Source organism: Syngnathoides biaculeatus, chromosome 6 (assembly GCF_019802595.1).
Source record: "Syngnathoides biaculeatus isolate LvHL_M chromosome 6, ASM1980259v1, whole genome shotgun sequence".
NCBI lineage: Eukaryota > Metazoa > Chordata > Actinopteri > Syngnathiformes > Syngnathidae > Syngnathoides > Syngnathoides biaculeatus.
In genome coordinates, this window is record NC_084645.1 from 31,689,885 (window position 1) to 31,709,628 (window position 19,744).

Here is a 19,744-nt window from a genome sequence, read left to right on the forward strand (position 1 = left end):
ATAAAAGATCCATCCCTGCACTGAGCAGCAGCAAAATCCTATTGCCTACATTTAGAACCAAAACAGGAGCATTTTGTACTAAGATGACATTGGTATCACATCTTACTGAAGGAGTATTGATTGGAACAGATAAATGGCATTTCAATTCTTTTCAATGTGAAAAATGCATTTGCTGTTGTCATTTTGGTCTGGTAGGCCTGCGGGCTGGTGAAAAACTTGGCCCTGATGACGCACATCACCACTGACATGGAAGACGGTCCCATCATCAAGCTGGCCTTCAACCTGGGTGTGGAGGATGTCAACTTGCTGTGCGGAGAAGAGCTTTCCTACCCCAGCGTCTTCCTCGTCTTTCTCAATGGTAAAACATTCCCGGCATACATACGTTGAGCATGAGATGCTTTTTCCTTTGGATTACATTGCCAGGAGAGATAATCAGAAGTACCGCTGTAATTTATCCAATTTCACTTAGTTCTGTGGTCTAAAAATTGAGCATTTCCTCCACAAAATGTATTTTTGTCACTGAATACCAACGTATGGGCACAAATGTAAATGTTTAAAGCCTGTGGTGAAAACATTGAACTGATGAAGCTAAGACAGAACTTCCGAGGTTGTTTATACTATACCGAATGGAGTCTTTGAATCTTCAACTGACACCTTGACTGAATATATGGATACTATTAGTGTATAATTTTACATCAGACGTGTGTCTTTCAACAAAACATTTTGCATGTTCAATAGCAAGCCATGGTTCACTATAAAACTTCGCCAACTTCACTAAGCTAAAGACAGCTCTTTTTTAGTGTGAGAACAGAGGTCTGTACAATCAGGCCAGAAGCCAGCTGACAAAAGAAATCAACATTACAGAGCGAAATTATTCAGAAAATATGGGAAACCAGTTTGCTGCTCATGACTCTGTGTCCGTTTGGGGAGAATTACAGTCACTAACAAGCTAAACCGAATCGTTCTCCCAAGCAGAGAAAAATAAAGGACTAGGTGATAAACTTTAATAACTTCTACTGCAGATTAGAAAATTACACTTTCACACCCAAAACTCACCCAGCCGCATCATCGAATACCAACAATCTATTTTACACTTCTCTGTTGGGATGCTTACATTATTTGTACACTCACGGTTTTATAGCTGCAAAATGTGTGTACTGTTATTGATTACTTCTAGCCACTCGTGTCTGCACCATTTTCACATTTGTCCCTGTACCAGATCATTGTACTTTTAGTCAAGTTAAATTGATTGACTACTTTCCATCATTTGCACAATTACCATTATATCAGTATCTCCCCACTAGTGGAACCCTTTCATTGCTTAGTAACTCTCCACACTACTTTTTCCATGGCTTAAATGTACATTTCGTCATAGTGGCTGCGTACTGTTTTACTGCCAATGACTCCAACAGCCGGAGACAAATTCCATGTGTCATATTTGGCCAATCAAGTTGATTCTGAATCATTAGACGACACAAGTAACATAAAGTGTTCATCCACCTGTTGCCATTCATGCAACAATATAATGTAATATATTTGTGTTAAGATAAACAAGCCCATTCACACTAGTTTAATTTGTACATATATTTAGATGAGATTATTTCAGTAGACTGTTTTTTTTTTCCAATGTAAAATACAGTTCATGCGTAGGCTCATTTAAGGTTGGGAAACACTGGTTTGGATCACTTCAAAGCAAATTCTAATCCTCTGTGTGAGCACATGAAGGGAAATGTTAATTGTTCTTAATTTGTCATTAATTTCACAGCAGCAGTTTACTATGCTTTTAATTACTCTGTGTTTGTGTGGTTACTGATAACTGTCACAAATGATGTTAGCTGCCGTAGTATTTAATTAGCCACAAACAGCAGGTGTTTAACCCCTTCAGTGTTTTTTCTGTGCAGGCAAATGCACACACACACACACACACACGCACACACATGCAGTCTTTTCTGTTCTCCAGTGACACTCGCCTGTCTGACGTGATATGAAGACCATCTCAGCAGGAACGGTACGTTAGCGTTCATCCAGCAAGCCGAACGCAAATAGCAAAAATTGACGAACAATGAATACCGATCCTAAAATCTTTGGAACTTTCCCATTTTGCAACTTTATAGTTTAAAAAAATATACAGACTGTGAGGATGCTGGCATGTATGTTGCCGCTTTCCAGAGTTCAGAGGAAGAGGTAACAAAGGCTAGCCCCATTTTCCACTGACTGTTGTGAGGAAACCTCCAAGACATCAGCAGAGGATTGACGTGTTTTTGGAGTCTGATATTTAATAACATTCCTACCTTTACCCCATAATGTCACAATATACATGATAGCTGCTCTTGTTATGAAAGTAATCTCCCATCTCTTCATCCATTTTCTGTCACACTTGTCGTTTTTAACTTGAGTCTGTCCCAACTCACTTTCGGCGGGAGCCCTCGTAATTTATTCTCCTGAACAGAGACAATATATTTGAAATCATTCTCTTCTGTGATTCACAGGAAACATTCTCGGCGTCATTCGAGATTATCACAAGCTGGTCAGCACATTCAGGCTGATGCGCAGGGCGGGATTCATCAACGAGTTTGTGTCCATCTCCACCAATATGGCCGACCGCTGTGTGTACATCTCATCGGATGGAGGGCGCCTCTGCAGGTTTGTCTTAATTTCTCCTGGAGACTTTTGTTTTTGTAGTTACATACTTCTAGAGTGGTACCTTTTAAAACCGTATGGCCCAACAAAAAAAATTTTTTTTTTTTTAGCTTTGTATTGTGGGTTGCTTCTCTGACTGTTGAATGAAGTGAAAAACGTGTTTGTTGGTCACAGTACCACAGTAGCCTATTTGTTCACTTTGTAGACCATATATCATCGTGAAAAAGGGCCAGCCTATGGTGAAAAACAAACACATTGAGGATCTGTCGCAGGGCTACAGGTACTGCCTGCCACACATTCGTAAGATCTCGGCTGTTGTTTGGATGGCGCTGTCTGACTTGTGGTTTTATACACCCAGATCTTTTGAGGACTTTCTGCACGAAGGTCTGGTGGAATACCTGGATGTCAACGAGGAGAATGACTGTCAGATCGCCCTTTACGAGCACATGATGAACAAGTGAGTTGTGTTGAAACCAAATTTTTCTGTCATACACGTGCTCATGCCGCTTTGAATGTGAGTCAACCATCCCAAAAGTCTTTTTGGAATAAGTGAATCAAAATAAGACAAGCTCCAAAAAAGCTAATCACACGCCGAATCTCTTACAACTGTATTCAAACCATACAAACATATACAGGAGCACTTTTGTAGAAAATACAACTATATGCAGTATCAAAACCCTTCGCTTAACCAGCCTTTCCCGTGTTTTAATGACGTTATATTTTACTTCTGTAGAGACACAACCCACTTGGAGATTGAGCCCTTCACACTTCTGGGGGTGTGTGCTGGCCTCATTCCCTACCCCCACCACAACCAGTCGCCCAGGAACACATATCAGTGTGCTATGGGCAAGCAAGCCATGGGTAAGGCAGACACAGTTGAGCGAGTAGTTTTAATTACTTTTCCACAGAGGGGTAGGTAACTGATTAGGTTTTTTTTTCCCCTTAATAAATGAAACAACTATTTAAAAGCAGCATCCAAAATTCGCTTGGGTTATATTTGTCTGACATTTTTATTTGATAAACTTAAACATTAATGTGGAGAAACTGAAAAATTCCTAGAATTTGAGAAAGGGGCCAATGCTTTTTCATGGCACTGTGGATGTGTGCGTGCGTGGGCCCAATCTAATAACACTGCATGTTGGATTAGCACTAAAAAATACCAAACTTTAGTTTGTATAATGGCTAGGTAGTGATGCCGAACACAGCCTTTGTTATTAGCGCAGTTTAAAGTCAGACCAAAGAAAAGAGCAGAAATAGTATGCATAAACTCAGCATACGTGTACATTGATTGTTTTCCTTGTGTGTGCATGTGTGTGTCTGTGTGGGTGCACGCACTCAGTTGCGCATGGACATCAAACATGGGGCGCTTGCGTAGGTTCTTCATTGTGCCGTGTGTGTGCGGAGGCCCTTTCCCTGCCAGTCAGCCCGAGTGTCATTAGCAATTCATTGTGTCTGCACTGGCTGTGCTTGCGGGGGTCGGTGTGCTCAGCTGCGAAAGCGCGCCGAGTGGGCACCCGCGACTCCTTGGTAACCACAACTTCCCCAAACGGCCCCGCTAACATTCGTAACCCCCTCAGACCCTCTTTAACCCCCCCACCCACCCCCGCCCCCCTCCCCACCCACCAACCCACCGTTCTTTCCAAAAAAGACAGACTGGAACTATATTTGGCCCAATATCCTCTGTCTGCTCTGTTTTGTGCGGACAAACCTATACATGTGCAAATCTGCTTGTGCGGCCTGGGCCTATTATCACAGGCTCTGCGCTTGTAGCTTGATTGTCAAGTAATAGCATGTGACAAATGTCAAAGGCTCCCAGAGAGGCCATTAATTATGCCATAACTTGGCCTGTTCCGCCTTGCTCGTGGAGTAAAATCCCCTAAAAAAAAAAAAAATCCGCACTTCGGAGACGATTGAAAAAGCTATGAAAGTAGTGAGACATTTAAAAATTACCAATACCAATTTATCACTGGGGGTACTATCCAGACCCCCAGTATAAATCTGCAATAAAGAAAGAACTTCCAACACTCTTTAACTACATTTACACTCATTAAAAGACAAACTTATAATTTGTAAACCTTCATTTAAGGCTGCAGCTATTTAATATCTTACCCACTTAAAAACAATTTAGAATAATCGAGTATTCAGATAAAAAATCTTTTTGCTTGGCAAAATAGGAGTTATATTACAGTATCTTTCACTTGTCTAGAAATGTTTTTAGTGCCGCAATTTCAAACACCATAAATTATAAAACACAGAAATAAACAGATTTCATTTTAAACATAGGATTTGTTGTAATTAAAAAAAAAAGAAATCATAAATTCATAAAAAAATAGACCGCCTTTTTGTTGCGCTGTGTATATATGAGCAAAGATCATCGATACAATTTCTGGACTGCTTTTCCTCACAAGCTTCACAGTTCTGAGGAATTGGGTTCAAATCTGCCCACACCCATGTGGAGTTCGCATGTTCTCCCTGTGCCTCTGTGAATTTTTGTGGTTTCAACATCTTGTGCAATACATTTTATGCATTTCATTTTACACATTTGTTCTTATTTTTATTTCTTTACTTTGCTTTTATGAATGTACTGATAAAGGAGGGGTTCTCCTATCTCATTGTGCAGTGGTACAATGACAATAAGTGGCATTCAATGGTGGCCGTTTGCACCTTCAAGGTAGAACCAACATAATAAATCTCCAACAGTGGCAATGAAAAGTGAGCATTCCTATCTCTAGGTACGATTGGCTACAACCAGAGGAACCGCATCGACACGCTGATGTACCTTCTGGCGTACCCTCAGAGGCCCATGGTTAAAACCAAAACCATCGAGCTAATCGACTTCGAGAAGCTGCCAGCTGGGCAAAATGCCACTGTGGCCGTGATGAGCTACAGTGGCTACGACATTGAGGATGCACTGGTCCTCAACAAAGCGTCACTCGACAGAGGTGAGGGAGTCTTGGCAATATAACGGATAAAATTCGTCCCAGACTTGTTGATGCATTAAAGCCCAGTGTCAAGACATGTATTTGGTACGTAGGCCCTCGGTGGGGATTTATCTGACTTAATACATCTGAACACCACCATCATTACTTGACAATTATAAAAGTCCTTAATACTCTACAAAATGCTATATAACAGCACATAAATGTACCACGCACATCATCTGAAATAGTTCAGAATCAATGTCTATCTAGTAAACAGATTTCAAAAGTGCATAATTTCAACAGAAGATGCCTATTAGTAATTGTAAGTTGAAATCACTACTGATGTGTTTTGCTAGTTGATGTTGGCAAAAGAGCTCGTGCAGGTGACGTCACCATTTTCACGGCGCCATATCGCCGGTCAAACAGAGCTGCTCGACATTGTGTGAGCGGAGGAAAATATTTACAATACCCTGATAGACCTGTTGTGCTGTTGGTTGTCACAACAGACGAGACAGATATTCAAGGAGATCATTCTATGGCATACCAGCTGAAGAGACCAGAAAATATCGATGGATTTCGGCAATTAAACATGATGAATGGTGCCCAACCAAAATACACACACACCTGTGTAGCGATCACTTTATTCAGATAGGAATTTTTCTTAATCTCAAATTCCCAAGAAGTATTTATAATGCCAAGTTGGCTCATTTAAGAACAATGCATATTAAAAAAAAACCCTGTCTGTCGCAGAGATTTACGGAGGTTAAATGTGGCCGCAATCGCTTCTGTGTACGTTCCGTGGAGATGACTGTGTCCTCTTTTTTTTTTTTTTTCTTTTTTCCCTCTAATCATAGTTAATGAATGCGAGTTTGTATAAAACCAGGGGTCATTTATTTAAATATTGGTATTTGTATTGAGGAATAGCTGAAAATAGCGATGGATTCCGGCAAAGGTTAACGTGTGGCCAAACACGCTTCCGCGTTCACGAGCTGTCAACCCGTCACTATGTGGGATTTATTTCTGATTGAGAACTGATCCTGCAATGAAATATTTGTATGCGTCCAGATTTTTATAGGCTTTCAAACTCTTCTGTGTAAATCTTGACGACTTACTCACCAGAAACATGTGTTGATCCAGTTGTCCAAGACAAGCGGAAGTGGGTTCACAGTCCACTTTCTTGTCCGCAAAAACATTGTCTTTGGCATTAAATATGGGTCCTCTGTGCCAAGTGTCTCTCATTTTTCCATGTACCTTCGTTTATTATCACCTTCTAAATGTTCAACGGTACCGGACAAAACTGTAGGTGCCGTGCTATAAGACATATTTTTGTTTCGTCTCAACTGACTTAGCATTGAACAATGCTTTGTTTGACCGGCGATATGGCCAGTCACGTGATTTCGGTGACGTAGGTGTACGAGCTCTATAACAATCGGCATTGACCAACCAGTCAATCAGAGGATGTAAAAATACAGAGGTCATCGCTGACCTGCTCATTGGCCCTGAGAAGACAAATTTGAAATCGAATTGGATAAAGAAACAGTCCCATTGCTAATACAGTTGAGGTTAAATCAGCCAGCACTACTGATTCTGAAGGTCTTGTACAGGGCATATTAACCTGACAACACATAAAGGTGGAAATCTCATTGGACAAGAAAACTCTTAGCATCCACATACACTGATTAGAAGCATTGCAGCCAAGAGAAATGGTACAAAGTGAAGGGAATAGACTTAACAAATTAATTAAAATTCCATTTAACAGTAGATTTAGGTCAGTGTTTCTGATAGTGTTGCTGTTCGTGACCATTCACCACTTATACCGACTTTACCTCCAGGCTTTGGTCGGTGTCTTGTGTACAAAAACGCCAAGTGTACACTACGGCGTTACACCAATCAAACATTTGACAAGGTCTTGGGACCCATGCTGGATGCTGCCACCAGAAAGCCCATCTGGAGGCACAATATCCTTGACGCTGACGGGATCTGCTCTCCCGGTGAGTAGCTGGCGGTTGCGCAGCGTGCTTTGGTGTGCTCAACTATATTGGACTATTGTTGATACCGCAAACCCTTGCTATTTGCAGAATTAGGGCCAGAGCCTTACCTGATTAGTGAAAAGTCACATGTAGCTGATGCCCCCCGGAATATTTATAATTGCGTATAATACCATTTTAAACTTTAAATAAACCACAAACTATGATTCTGAAAACTAATAGCTTTTCAAACTTTACATTACCCCTAAAAAAATAAACGGATTTGGGGAAAAACTGAGACAAATGTCCGTATATCACCTCCATAATCAGTAAAAATAGTCAAGAAATCGCAAAACCTCTCATTTAACTGGAGATTTCTGATTGTCACTCAAAAGAGCAGAAACATGGCAAAGACACATTATAGCTGCCTCTTCCTCAAAAGTGTCACTTCTGTTGTGAAGTGAGGACCCCCTCTAACTAGCAACTCTGTTTTTTGCTTCCGTGTCGTGCTACAGGTGAGCGGGTGGAGAACAAGCAGGTGCTTGTCAACAAATCCATGCCGACTGTCACTCAGACGCCACTGGAGGGCAGCACCCAGCCAGGCCAGCCTCAGTACAGAGAAGTGCCGATCAGGTGAGTGTAATACGACATCCATTCTTTTTGGTTATCCTTTTCAAAGTGCTGGAGCTTCTCCCAGCTGACTTCAGGGAAGAGACAGACCAAACCTTGGACTAGCCTTCAGTCCATTAAAGGGCACATTTAGAGACAGACAACCATTCACATTCACTGAGTGGGAATTGTCATGCATTTCAAAGCAATGACTCCCAACCATTGTTCCACGGCACATCAGGTTACGTTAACACTGCAGGGTATGACGTCCAGTTTGGATTTTTTTGTTAAATCCAGTCTTTTTATGCAGTCGTTCACTTTACAAAACCAAAGCGACTGCACAAAAGAGCACTTCACATTGCACATGCGCACAAACATCATGCGTCGTGTTGGCAGAAGAAAGTCTGGCCTCTCAAGTTGGTCTCCTCATGACACATTTGTGTCAATTTTAAGGATGATTAACCAGAGCCATCATTTTCTGGTAGACATAAGATTTAAAGCTTCATGTTTTGGCCACTGAATGTTTTCTGCTCCTTTGTCTACCATTGCTTTTCTGTTTTGTCAAACGATTGTGACTTTTGTTGCGTTTTTATGACATACAGGTTGGATATGCGTAACTTGTGTGTCCATGTTGAACTTTCATCAGACACATAGCTGATTTATAGCCACATTTGAAAGAGGCCTGGGTCTGATATGACAAATTGAAAGGGTACACATGGTTTCACATTGCGCGAAAAATCTGAATTGACCTGCAGTGTGCCGTGAGCGATCAACGGGTATGTTGTGGAAAAGTATCCAATTAAATTAACCCGAGAGAACCCATGGGGTCACATGACCAGTGTAACGCACCACAGTTACAGTTTTTACCGTTAAAGCCCAACGTCTCACTTGTCTGCATTAAATGCATTGTTTTTTGGTAGTTAAGGCCCACTGGGTCATATGTGACCCATTCTCTAAACCTGAAGTAAAGAAGTAAATTTTTCCAAATGGGATGTTTTTATGTTTCTTTGATGGTTATTGATTAATTTAGTTAGTATATAAAATTTTAAAAGAGGATTTGGACGTCTTGGGTTCTCCAGGGTTAATTGGACACAAAATTTTGTGAAAAATAATTTTGTCCTTGTAGTCATGCCTGTGACTTATAGTGAGAGGTAGAAAAACTAAAATGCTCTTCCACTCGGAGGAAAAATGTACGATGTAACTATCTTCATAATTCTTAACTTTAATAGCTTTGTGTTCAAATAAACAAGCTCAGATGTCACACTAAGTATATTTGTGAGTTAACTGCGCGATGATCATTATTTCACTGTAAAGTGGTACTGTGGGTTTTTCGAGCGTTTTGTTTTTACTTTGTGTTGTGAGCCAAATTTGAGTCACAAGAAAAGCTTCAGCTCCACCGCTGCTCGGATGAACGGAAAAGCTACAGGGAAAATATACAAAAATTACGCCTACAAAAAAACTTTCTTTACATTCCTTTTACACAATGGACCATTACTTCCTTTTAATGAGAACAAAATAATAGCGATGGAGATATATAGGCGTTTGAAACTGGCATTTCAATTCCCTTTAATGGGATAAATCATCGTTAGAACTCCCTCCCCCTTAACCTCTGAAACAGACTAATTTACCCTCTTCAATTCCAAAATCACGACTCACCTATTCCCACTTTGCCTGCTCAAATTAATATTTTGCTTATCATTTTCCATTGAAATTCTTTTATGTCATGCTATTTTCATTGAAATAAATGCTTTTGTTATTGATGAATTGCCCTCCTGCTTTGCAGCTACAAGGGCCCAACGGACTCTTATATTGAGAAGGTAATGATTTCGTCCAACGCCGAAGATGCCTTCCTCATCAAGATTCTACTCAGGCAGACCAGGAGGCCCGAAATCGGAGACAAGTTCAGCAGTAGGCATGGACAGAAAGGTGAGCGAGTGGCAAGTGGAACCTGTTCCACAAGACAGGTTGTTAAGTCCCTTCCTCCCTCCCATCGTCCATTCAACAACCCTTTACAGTTAATTGTCGCTTTGTTCTGTGCCGGAATATGCAAATTTTTTAACAGCCAGCAGTATTTTAGCCCTAAAAAAAGTGTTTACAGCCTTCATTTTTGGCTGGAACCTCCTCTATAGAGGTGCCTCTATGGTGATTTAATAACATAATTTTTTTAAAAAAGGTAACAGGCGCCATGCATAATTTACTTTCTTCATTAGGGCTGTGGCCACAGGGGGGTCAGCTTGGGATGGGACAATGTCTTCTGTGTCGCGTCGTGGCGGAGAGCGCGGGGTCGCTTGAGGGTTAGTCCAGCAGGGGGAGGTTGGTGAGGTTGTCAATTACTGTAGAGAAATAAAAACTATCATAAAAAGTTAACAGGAGACCGGCAATTCTTTCCCCACATTTAAGTGCGTCTTAGTAAATTAAAAGTAATTTTGGCTTCTATTACGACGAACTGATCTGGGTGTAGAGTTAAAGATATTTTATATTTTTACAAAAATTTCAGATTTTTTTTTTAATCTACTTTTTCCTATTTCACTAAAAGACAATCGACAGCATTATTGAAAACCGGTTTCCCTTTTTTTTCATCACTTCTGACCTTCATATACCAAGCAAACTGAAAACCCTTGATTTTCCCAAGTATCAACTTCCAACGAAATAATAGAAATATGCTTTTTTAAAATTCCATATTATGTAAGTAAAAGTTCTGCCCCTCGGGAAAAAAATCTGTTTTTTCAAAACCTATGTAAATGCAAAAATTGATTAATTGCCCAAATTTGGATAATTTAGGTTTAGTAGTCTTTTTAGTTTTCCAACTGAAGTGTAAATTTTCATTATTTAATTAGAAGGTGAGCGTGAGTGTCCTCCAGCTTCTCATGACCAGTCCCATAAGTCCTGGTCAGTAGAGCAGAATAAGTTAATTATTTACTGGTCACATACGCACACCTACACACTTACACTTACACACAGCTGTAGGTCGTGTATTCATGCATTTGTGTGTGTATGTATGTGTGTATAGTGAGGAGGAGGGGGCTGGTCCATTGTGTAAGCCGTCAGCATGGAGCTGTAAGGGCTGTGATGGAGGGTGCCGGACCCTCACTGTTGCCTCCTTTCTCTGCTGATTTCATGCCTCTTTTATCATCACTTTCATCCAAAACAAATAACACCGAGTACGTCTGCCATGGGAACCGCCGGCCGGTCCTCGCCGCTCACCTTCCCCAATATTTTCCCCGCCTTTCTATATATTTTTCTTTGACAAGTTTTCTCCCGCCCCTACTTCTTTCACTATGCTGGCCTTCGTCCCGCTCCCATTCAGTCTGCAGCTTCCTGCTCCTGGACGACTTTCCAGTAAAACGCGCCACTTGTTGCCGGTCAACATCCTGTCGCAACATCCTGCCCGACATTAGCAGTCAGTAGCGCGGACCAGGCAGGCCAAAAAAGGGATTTATCTTTTTTTTTTCCCCACTACGTGCAGAGGTTTCAGTATCTCCTCTCCAAACATTCTCCCCACCACTTCCTCTCAGCCGAACAGAGGGGTCGTCCATGTATAATCCCGCTCTCGCCGTCGAGTTTAAGCCCTTTTTCACTTCCTGCTCCGATTCTTTTTCTGAGCTCCTCTTTTATTTTTTTTTTCATTTGCAAATGGGTCCACAATCTGTTTGTGCTGGCCAGGCAAGAGTGCCGTGGCGCCCCTCCGTAAACATTTAACTCTCGGCTATGGGGCTGCTTCATGAATCATAAAGGCAAGCCCGTCTGTCCACATGGGGGAGGAAATGATCTAACAGACCAACTACAGTAGACCCCCACTATTCACAGAGGATATTGATTGGGCCAGACCGAAAATAGCGAATATCAATGGATACTTATATAATGAGGAAATCAATTTCTCTATATTTTTTCAACCCCAAAGAATACCTTAATAAATGGGGATAAACCACCAAGAAGTGTTTTCATGGTTGGTCCTCTCTAAAAAAAGAAACAGGGGGAGAGAGAATAAATCTAGAAATACAGGGAGTCCTCGGTCTACGACTGAGATCCGTTCCTACAGTAGCTACGTAACTCGAATTTCGACTTAACTTGGATTCCACTATTAAAGTCAGAATTTACATCAAAATACTTTGTATAAAAAAAACAAATACATTGAAAAAAAACAAGATAATCTACTTAGCATGACTGCTGAGAGGTGGATGGAGAAGACGAATGGGAGGCTGTGCTTAGCTATTGCGAAAGAACCTGCTGCTCAAACGTCTCCATCTCGACAAGTATCAACGAACCTTGTTTTGTGATCATTGTATACGACATAGAAACAGAACCCTTCACAAGCGCTAAAACACGGGCTTTGTCTTTAATAATTGTCACCACGGTCGACCAATTGAAACCTTGGTGGTGTTGGTCTGCCTCATTTCTCCAATCATTTTATGATCTTGAGCTTCATTTCCATAGTAATGGATTTGCTTTTGGCTGCAGAAGCATTGCTAAAAGACACAGCTTTCTTCTTTGGGGCCATAATGTCTAAAAAGGAAGTCGAAAAATGCAAAGATACTCCCGGCACCAAACACGGACAATCATTAGCCAGACAAAATGGAGGACGGGGGACGGGCGTTGTAAAGTCGGAACATCTGAGGTCGAGATCATCTTAACCCGAGGACTCCCTGTAGTCGAATTCGCTGGTACCGAACTGTACTCTCCTGCCAAAAACTTACAAATATCTGGCAGAATTTACATAAATATCCCAAAAAAACACAAATATCAAAATTTGGGGAACAAATCTGACAAATTCCAACATAAATCTCTAAATAAACATTTAAATGAATGGTCTTCTTCTTTTCCTTTCGGCTTGTTACGTTAGGGGTCACCACGGCATGTCATCTTAGATGAATAGATTACCTAAATTCTTACATTGTTGAAAATAAAAATATGTATATTTGAGCCTGTGTATTATTTAGATGTGGGGGGGGGATTGAGTTATCAATAGTATAATTTTGATCGAATTGCAAGCTCATTGTAGTGAAAATATAAGTTTGTTTTATTTTTACCTGGTATCCATATGAAATATGATACATCATGTATTCTCATCCTATGCTGTCTCATCCTGCTAATTTTATTTTCTATGAATAAAAAAGACATTAATTCCATTATCTGACCTGTTTGATATACAACCCCATTTTTGACAATCTCCATAAGTACGGGGTCCCCACTCCAGGTTTCCATCAGTTCGGGCGGTCCTGATATAAACCATTAAAAAATGATGTCAGCTATTAGTATCAGTTTGGAGAAGCCGCAAGTTATCAGTGGCAAACAAAAAAAAAAATAATTGTTCATACCTAACTCATGCCTTCTCATTATAATATAAGGATTTTGATTTTTAGACTTTTTTTTTTTCCCCCAGATCTATTAGCTTGTGTTCACCATATTTGCGGGTCATAGGGACTGAGCCCTACTACGAATAGTGGGGGGGGGACATGAAAAGTTGAGAAGTAGAAATGTAATTTCTCACTTATCGTAATAGAGTGTCCTTAAAAATAAACAGGTGATTGCAATGAGATGTCGTTCCTGTTTTAGACGGGAATTTGGCAACATATTGTGGCACCTTGAGGCTTTTCACAAAGAGCACAAAAGTGCAAACTTGTGAGTTTTTCAGCAAATAGCTGGGGATTGTTTTCACGTAAAAAAACAAAAATAATGAACCTGAATTTGTGAATAGGGAGAGGTAAATCTGTTTGCAGCTGGTTACTGCAGTTTGTATGTTTCCCAACCTGGTCTATAAACATATTTAAAAAAATGCTCCAAGAAATATGATTTAGCGTGATGTGAATGATGTTCTGCAATATAGTGAAGGAGCACGAAATGCAATGGAAGGTGACAACGGTAGTAATGTGTAATATATTTCAGGGGTTTGTGGCCTCATCGTACCCCAAGAGGACATGCCGTTCTGTGACACAGGCATTTGTCCTGACATCATCATGAACCCTCACGGATATCCTTCCCGGATGACGGTAAGCAGTTTTCAACGTCTATCGCGACCGCCGGGGATCCACGTTGTATGATGGCGCTGATGTGCAATTTCGTGGTCACAAATGACACCTAATGAACCAGTTTGAGCAACTACGGAAGAATGTGGTCTGTTTTTCATTTGTTTAATGTGTGTGCGCGTACGCACGTGTGTTGAGAATGTCAAAAAAAAATGTTTTTCATAGACATTTTCTGTAATTAGGACTTTACTGCTTTGTTTGTGTAGGATTTAGTCATAAAGAAAAGTGCATTCCAGTAAAGATATTCAGGTTGGGTTGAAACTCCGTAAACCCGAGGTCCCCTTTACTATGTACTATGCATTTTACATTTTTAGCACTTTTTTCATTGTACCATAATTCCCGGCCTACAGAGCGCACCTTGTTATAAGCTTCACCCAGTACATTTGTAAAGGAAATACCATTTGTTACATACATACACCACAGCTGTGTAAAAGCCGCAAGGGCACACATTGAAACCCACATTCAACCACGAGATGTTTACAAAGACGGTACACAGAGAGTTTAATGCTAAGGCCGCTGCGCTAACAGGGCCGGTTAAAAGAAATTACCGGTAAAAATTACTGAGACACGGCAGTAACACGCTACCGCAGGGCTAACAGGGCCAGACCAGTAAAAGTCACTTCCTCGGCACATATATTCCACCGGTCACACTCTTACCTTTTCCACTCGCGGCCATTATAAAAAATGCACAAATTAGCCGCATCACCGCATAAGCCGTAGGGTTGAAAGCGTGTGTGTGTGGTGTGTGTGTGTGTGGGGGCGGGGGGGTCGCAGTTTATAGGCCGTAAATTACGGTAATAAGAGACGCTTTACCAAAACTTTTAAAAACAAGCATGTGCAAGAATGAATAGGCTTTGTAGTGTTCCTGTTGTGAAACATGGCTGTAGTGAAGACACGAGTATGAGTGAGGCAGGACAGATTGGGTTCGGGTTGGGTTTTGCAAAGGATAATCAAATGTTTTTGAGTTCATCTGATTATGCTCAACAGTTTTTCCTCTGTTTATCATTTATAGCAGATATTGAATGATACATTATATCATACATTTGTATGCTTTGTGTTGGTTCATGGCCTCTTGTAAAGCTATTTGACATTTTTTTAATATATATTTTTCTGAATTTATTGCTTCAAAAGCTTCTAGATGTTTACTTAGCTCCTAGTTTGTCCACTGCCATTATGGAATAATGTCCTGTTTTGGAATCAAAAGGGATGGAAATTGAAAGTTTTTTTTCATCAGATTTATTGATGAATAAAAAATTAATTGAGGGATTAATCGATTATGGAACAAATGCTGCCTTATTGGAAGGACGGTCATACGTGACCTTTCAAGTTCATTTCATTATGTGACCAACCTCGTAACTCAAATTTTTTTTCATACAACAAATCAGTTTTGCCTTTTTAAATGAATTGAAATGCCATTAATCCGTTTCAGCCCCCAAAATGTTACCACCATTTCATTAATAGGGAGGAAAAAAACCCCAACAAAAACACGCAATATATGCAAATCTGGGTTTGAGTTGTGGCCTACAGCAGCTCCTGGCAAGTGTTCTTATTTTGCATTTGTGTATATCTCACAATTTGTCCCATTCAATACAAGTCTGGAAGTGCATTAATGACTTTGATTACAGTACCTTGATTTTTATTTTTATTTGTTTATACTTTGTTCACTCGTGCATGAGTGTATCTGAAGCTCACTCATAATTCATAACTCATAATTTGAGCTTCCAACACCAAGCAACAGGTCGTAATTCGAATGCCTGAGCTTTGAGCCACTCGTAAATCGAGGTACCCCTGTACACAAAAAATAAAATGTCATAGAAATTTGCGATGGAGTTTAACTAAACATAAAACAAAGACTCCCAATTTGTGGGAGAATATTTTTTTATTTAAAACTATATCTTTGTGTGGTTAGGGTGACAAAAGCCTCATTATCTCCCCCCGAGGTTATCATTCTCTCCCAGGGCTCTCGTCCTTTTGACTGAATGGCAATTTGACAAACAGATTGTCGTTGCCGCGGCGACAGACGCCAACCGAGTATTACAAGTTTTATCAAACGTGCACAGAAGACGTTTGGAGCGTCTCTGCCTGTAAAATCAGCGGTGATCTTTACAGCTCAAGTTGGTGCTGCCAGTGCGGTTGCTAGCTGCTGCCGTCACCATGGCGAGAGTTCAGCAATGTTTGGCTGGGGAGGACATCACCCCAAGAGAAGAGTAGGTGTCGGTTTTTGTGTGGCAGGGTCAGGGGTTGTGTGGGTGCGACCTCAGCAGGATTGCCCAAATCAGTCATCCTCACGCCGGGGGTACACCTATTACCTTTCGCGGTGATTCCCCAAAAGTTTCATGAAAGACCATCGGGTCTTAGTTTCACAAAATGACACTCGCAGTTGAGCTTTACTTGCAAATTAAACATAAAAATAAGAGAAACACACATTCTATATTTAAAACAACCAAACCACTTTGTCTAAAAAAATGCCCCGCTAGCTTAATGCTGACAAATAATAGAAAATGCCCCTCATATGCGAGCAGTAAGCATCGATAGTCATGGTTTTATACCCTTGAAGCAAGTTGAACGTAAATGGTGGAACAACACATATAGACAGACAATGTAACAATACTCCCTCAGTACTCTACAAAAAAAGTAACTTATACTACCACAACTTACTGGGTAGTGTTTAATGCCTCACATTCTATTTATTATTTTCATAAAGTGCAATATCATCTTGTTCTATTTTAAACATGTTAAAAAAATAACTAGAGAGGATACAATGGATTAATGAAATTTCGATTCATTTCAATGGGGAAAGAGTGTGTTGAGTTATGAGTATGGTCAGGGAATTAATTTGAATTAATGAATTTCGTATACCAAGGAACCGCTGGAATCGTTTTTGATTCAATTAATCAACGATGAAGCAATAGTTTTACTTTTAAGGCCTTCCCCTGAGCACAAATCAGCAACTGTAGATGAGTTTTTCAGCCAGTGACAAATTTTTCATAAGAAAATCAGCACATAAATTAGTCGACAATTGTGAACATACAAGTGAACACTGTAAATACTTTTTGTAATATTTTTGTTTGATGGTGTGCAGTGATACATTTGCCTAACTTTCTCACAGGCATGGTGAGTGTGAATTAATGACTCTATGAATGTGAATGTTGAATAATGGATAGATATACTGTATGGTGTGCGGTGAGATTATTATTATTTTTTTTCTAATCTCAAATATTTCCTCGAACCTGGCTAGTCTTGAGCCTCACTTAAATCTGAGTGATTCCGGTCCCGATTCCAGTTCCAAACAATTATTACATCCGATTCTTTTAGGGGGCTGGGTTAAAAAAAAGTTTCCTTAGTTTATTAAGTGGGTGTCCATATTATGAGCATCCACTTTCTTAGCAACCCGTGGCCAAAGACTGCAAGGAAGGAAACATACATTACACAGAGTTGTGCTGATGAACACAACCTGTTCGTCTCAGGTGGGGAAGCTCATTGAACTGCTGGCTGGCAAAGCGGGAGTCCTAGATGGACGCTTCCACTACGGGACGGCCTTCGGGGGCAGCAAGGTGAAGGATGTGTGCGAGGACCTGATCCGCTATGGATATAATTACCAGGGGAAAGACTATGTCACCTCTGGCATCACTGGGTAATACATGATCATCAACATCACATTGCTTTCTTGATTGAAATTATTTCCTTTATGATTGTGCGGCGAACCGCCATTTGTAGCCAGGGATTTGTTCCAGGCGCACCAGCAATTGGTGAAAATCTGCAATAATGAGAGCGAGTGTAGAATTTCTTTTAGAATTTGTTTTTTTTTTTTTATTTTTTTTTTTTACATTTACCTTTATTTTATTTCTTTATTTATTTTGAAGTTTTATGCCATTGCCAGCTAGGACCGCAAAAACAGACGTCTCTTTGGCAGTGTCAATCAAATTTCCTTTTTTTTTTTTTTTTTTTTTAAATTGTATCCCCTCAGTGAGCCTCTGGAGGCATACATCTACTTTGGACCTGTGTATTACCAAAAGCTGAAGCACATGGTCTTAGACAAGATGCATGCTCGAGCACGTGGTCCTCGAGCCGTCCTAACCAGGTTGGACTACTTCTTATATATCCACAACATTTTGGAGGGGGTTGAGCAAAGAACACTTTTTGTTTTATATATATATATATATATATATATATATATATATCCCCCCCACCCCATGTTATTTTTAGGCAACCGACGGAGGGCCGTTCCAGAGACGGAGGTCTGCGTCTGGGCGAGATGGAGCGCGACTGTCTGATTGGTTACGGTGCCAGCATGTTGCTGCTCGAGCGCCTCATGATCTCTAGCGATGCCTTTGAGGTCGACGTGTGTGGACAGTGTGGCCTTCTGGGTTACTCTGGCTGGTATGACATGCAACAGTGCAAGTTTGTCGTAGGAGAACGTTTCAGTTCTGTAGGCACTCAGACCGTAATTCCCGGCCTACAAGCCGCGACTTTTTTCACAGCACTAGTTAGCGTTAGCACCGCTGCGTTAGCGTTGCCGTGTTAGCGTTAGCACCGCCATGTTAGCACGGCCGCACTAGCGTTGAACTCTTTTTGTGTACCGAGGCTTAGCTCCAGGTGCGCTCTGTCGGCTGGGAATTATGGTAATTCCAGTGCACAATTCATGGAGAACCAAGGTGGAATTAGTGGGAGCTCTTGGCTTTGTCCATTTGTGAAGTACAGTGAACTCCTGTTTATTTATACATTTCACAGACACAAGCAATATAGACCCCTTATTAAAAGAAAACTATTTTCATAGTTTTACTCCCGACATCCATTAAACTTATAACACTTAAAAAAAAAATCTTCTTCCAAGAATACATACAAGTGACCCCACTGTTCAAAACAAGATATTCTGATTAATGTTGTGTTGATGGGATAAGAATTACTGTAATTCCCGGCCTACAGAGCGCACCTGGTTATAAGCCTCACCCAGTATATTTGTAAAGGAAATACCATTTTTGTACATGCATACATGCCGCAGCTATATAAAAGCCCCAAGTGCCCACATTGAAACCCACATTCAAACACGAGATATTTACAAAGAAAGAGGGTACACAGAAAGAGTTTAATGCTAATGCTAAAGCTAGTGCTAATGCTACCGCCGCACTAGCACTAATGCTAACAGGATCAGTTAAAATTAAACTTACCAGTAAATATCACTGAGACAAGTCAGTCACACAGCAGCAACACGCTCGCACAGCCCCAATGCTAGTCCAAGGCTAACAGGGCCCGTAAAAGTCACTTCCTCGGCACATATATTCCACCGATCTCATTCTTATCTTTTCCGCTCGAGTTCCCAAATCGGCCGTTAGAAAAAAATGGACAAATTAGCCGCATCACCGCATAAACCGCAGGGTTGAAACCGTGTGGAAAAAAAGTCGCGGCTTGTAGGATGGAAATTACAATAAACATATTGGACAGTTGTTCAATAATTTCATGGATCTGCCATGTTTGGCAATATTATCCTCTGCTGTCGACAGAAATTAAAGTCAGAATGCCTTTTTTGCGCTTGTGTTTGGAACGTATCCAGAGCAAACTCACAAAAGAGGGAGTGGACTCTCAG

The 19,744-nt window shown here is 40.7% G+C and overlaps 1 protein-coding gene across 5 annotated transcripts in view; it reads left to right on the forward strand.

Moving 5' to 3' along the window:
* Positions 1-19,744, forward strand: part of polr3b (polymerase (RNA) III (DNA directed) polypeptide B) — a 41,567-nt gene that overhangs the window by 16,103 nt on the left and 5,720 nt on the right. For all 5 annotated transcript variants that reach the window (XR_009795504.1, XR_009795502.1, XR_009795503.1 and 2 more), the window contains exons 15-27: positions 196-358; positions 2,490-2,643; positions 2,846-2,920; positions 2,999-3,097; positions 3,374-3,501; positions 5,373-5,582; positions 7,394-7,552; positions 8,044-8,161; positions 9,921-10,063; positions 14,021-14,124; positions 17,628-17,794; positions 18,128-18,241; positions 18,367-18,540. Coding sequence is in view for 2 of the 5 variants with exons in the window: in XM_061823484.1 (XP_061679468.1) it covers positions 196-358; positions 2,490-2,643; positions 2,846-2,920; positions 2,999-3,097; positions 3,374-3,501; positions 5,373-5,582; positions 7,394-7,552; positions 8,044-8,161; positions 9,921-10,063; positions 14,021-14,124; positions 17,628-17,794; positions 18,128-18,241; positions 18,367-18,540 (1,808 nt within the window). In the remaining 3 variants the exon portion in view is untranslated. The remainder of the gene's footprint in view (positions 1-195; positions 359-2,489; positions 2,644-2,845; positions 2,921-2,998; positions 3,098-3,373; positions 3,502-5,372; positions 5,583-7,393; positions 7,553-8,043; positions 8,162-9,920; positions 10,064-14,020; positions 14,125-17,627; positions 17,795-18,127; positions 18,242-18,366; positions 18,541-19,744) is intronic.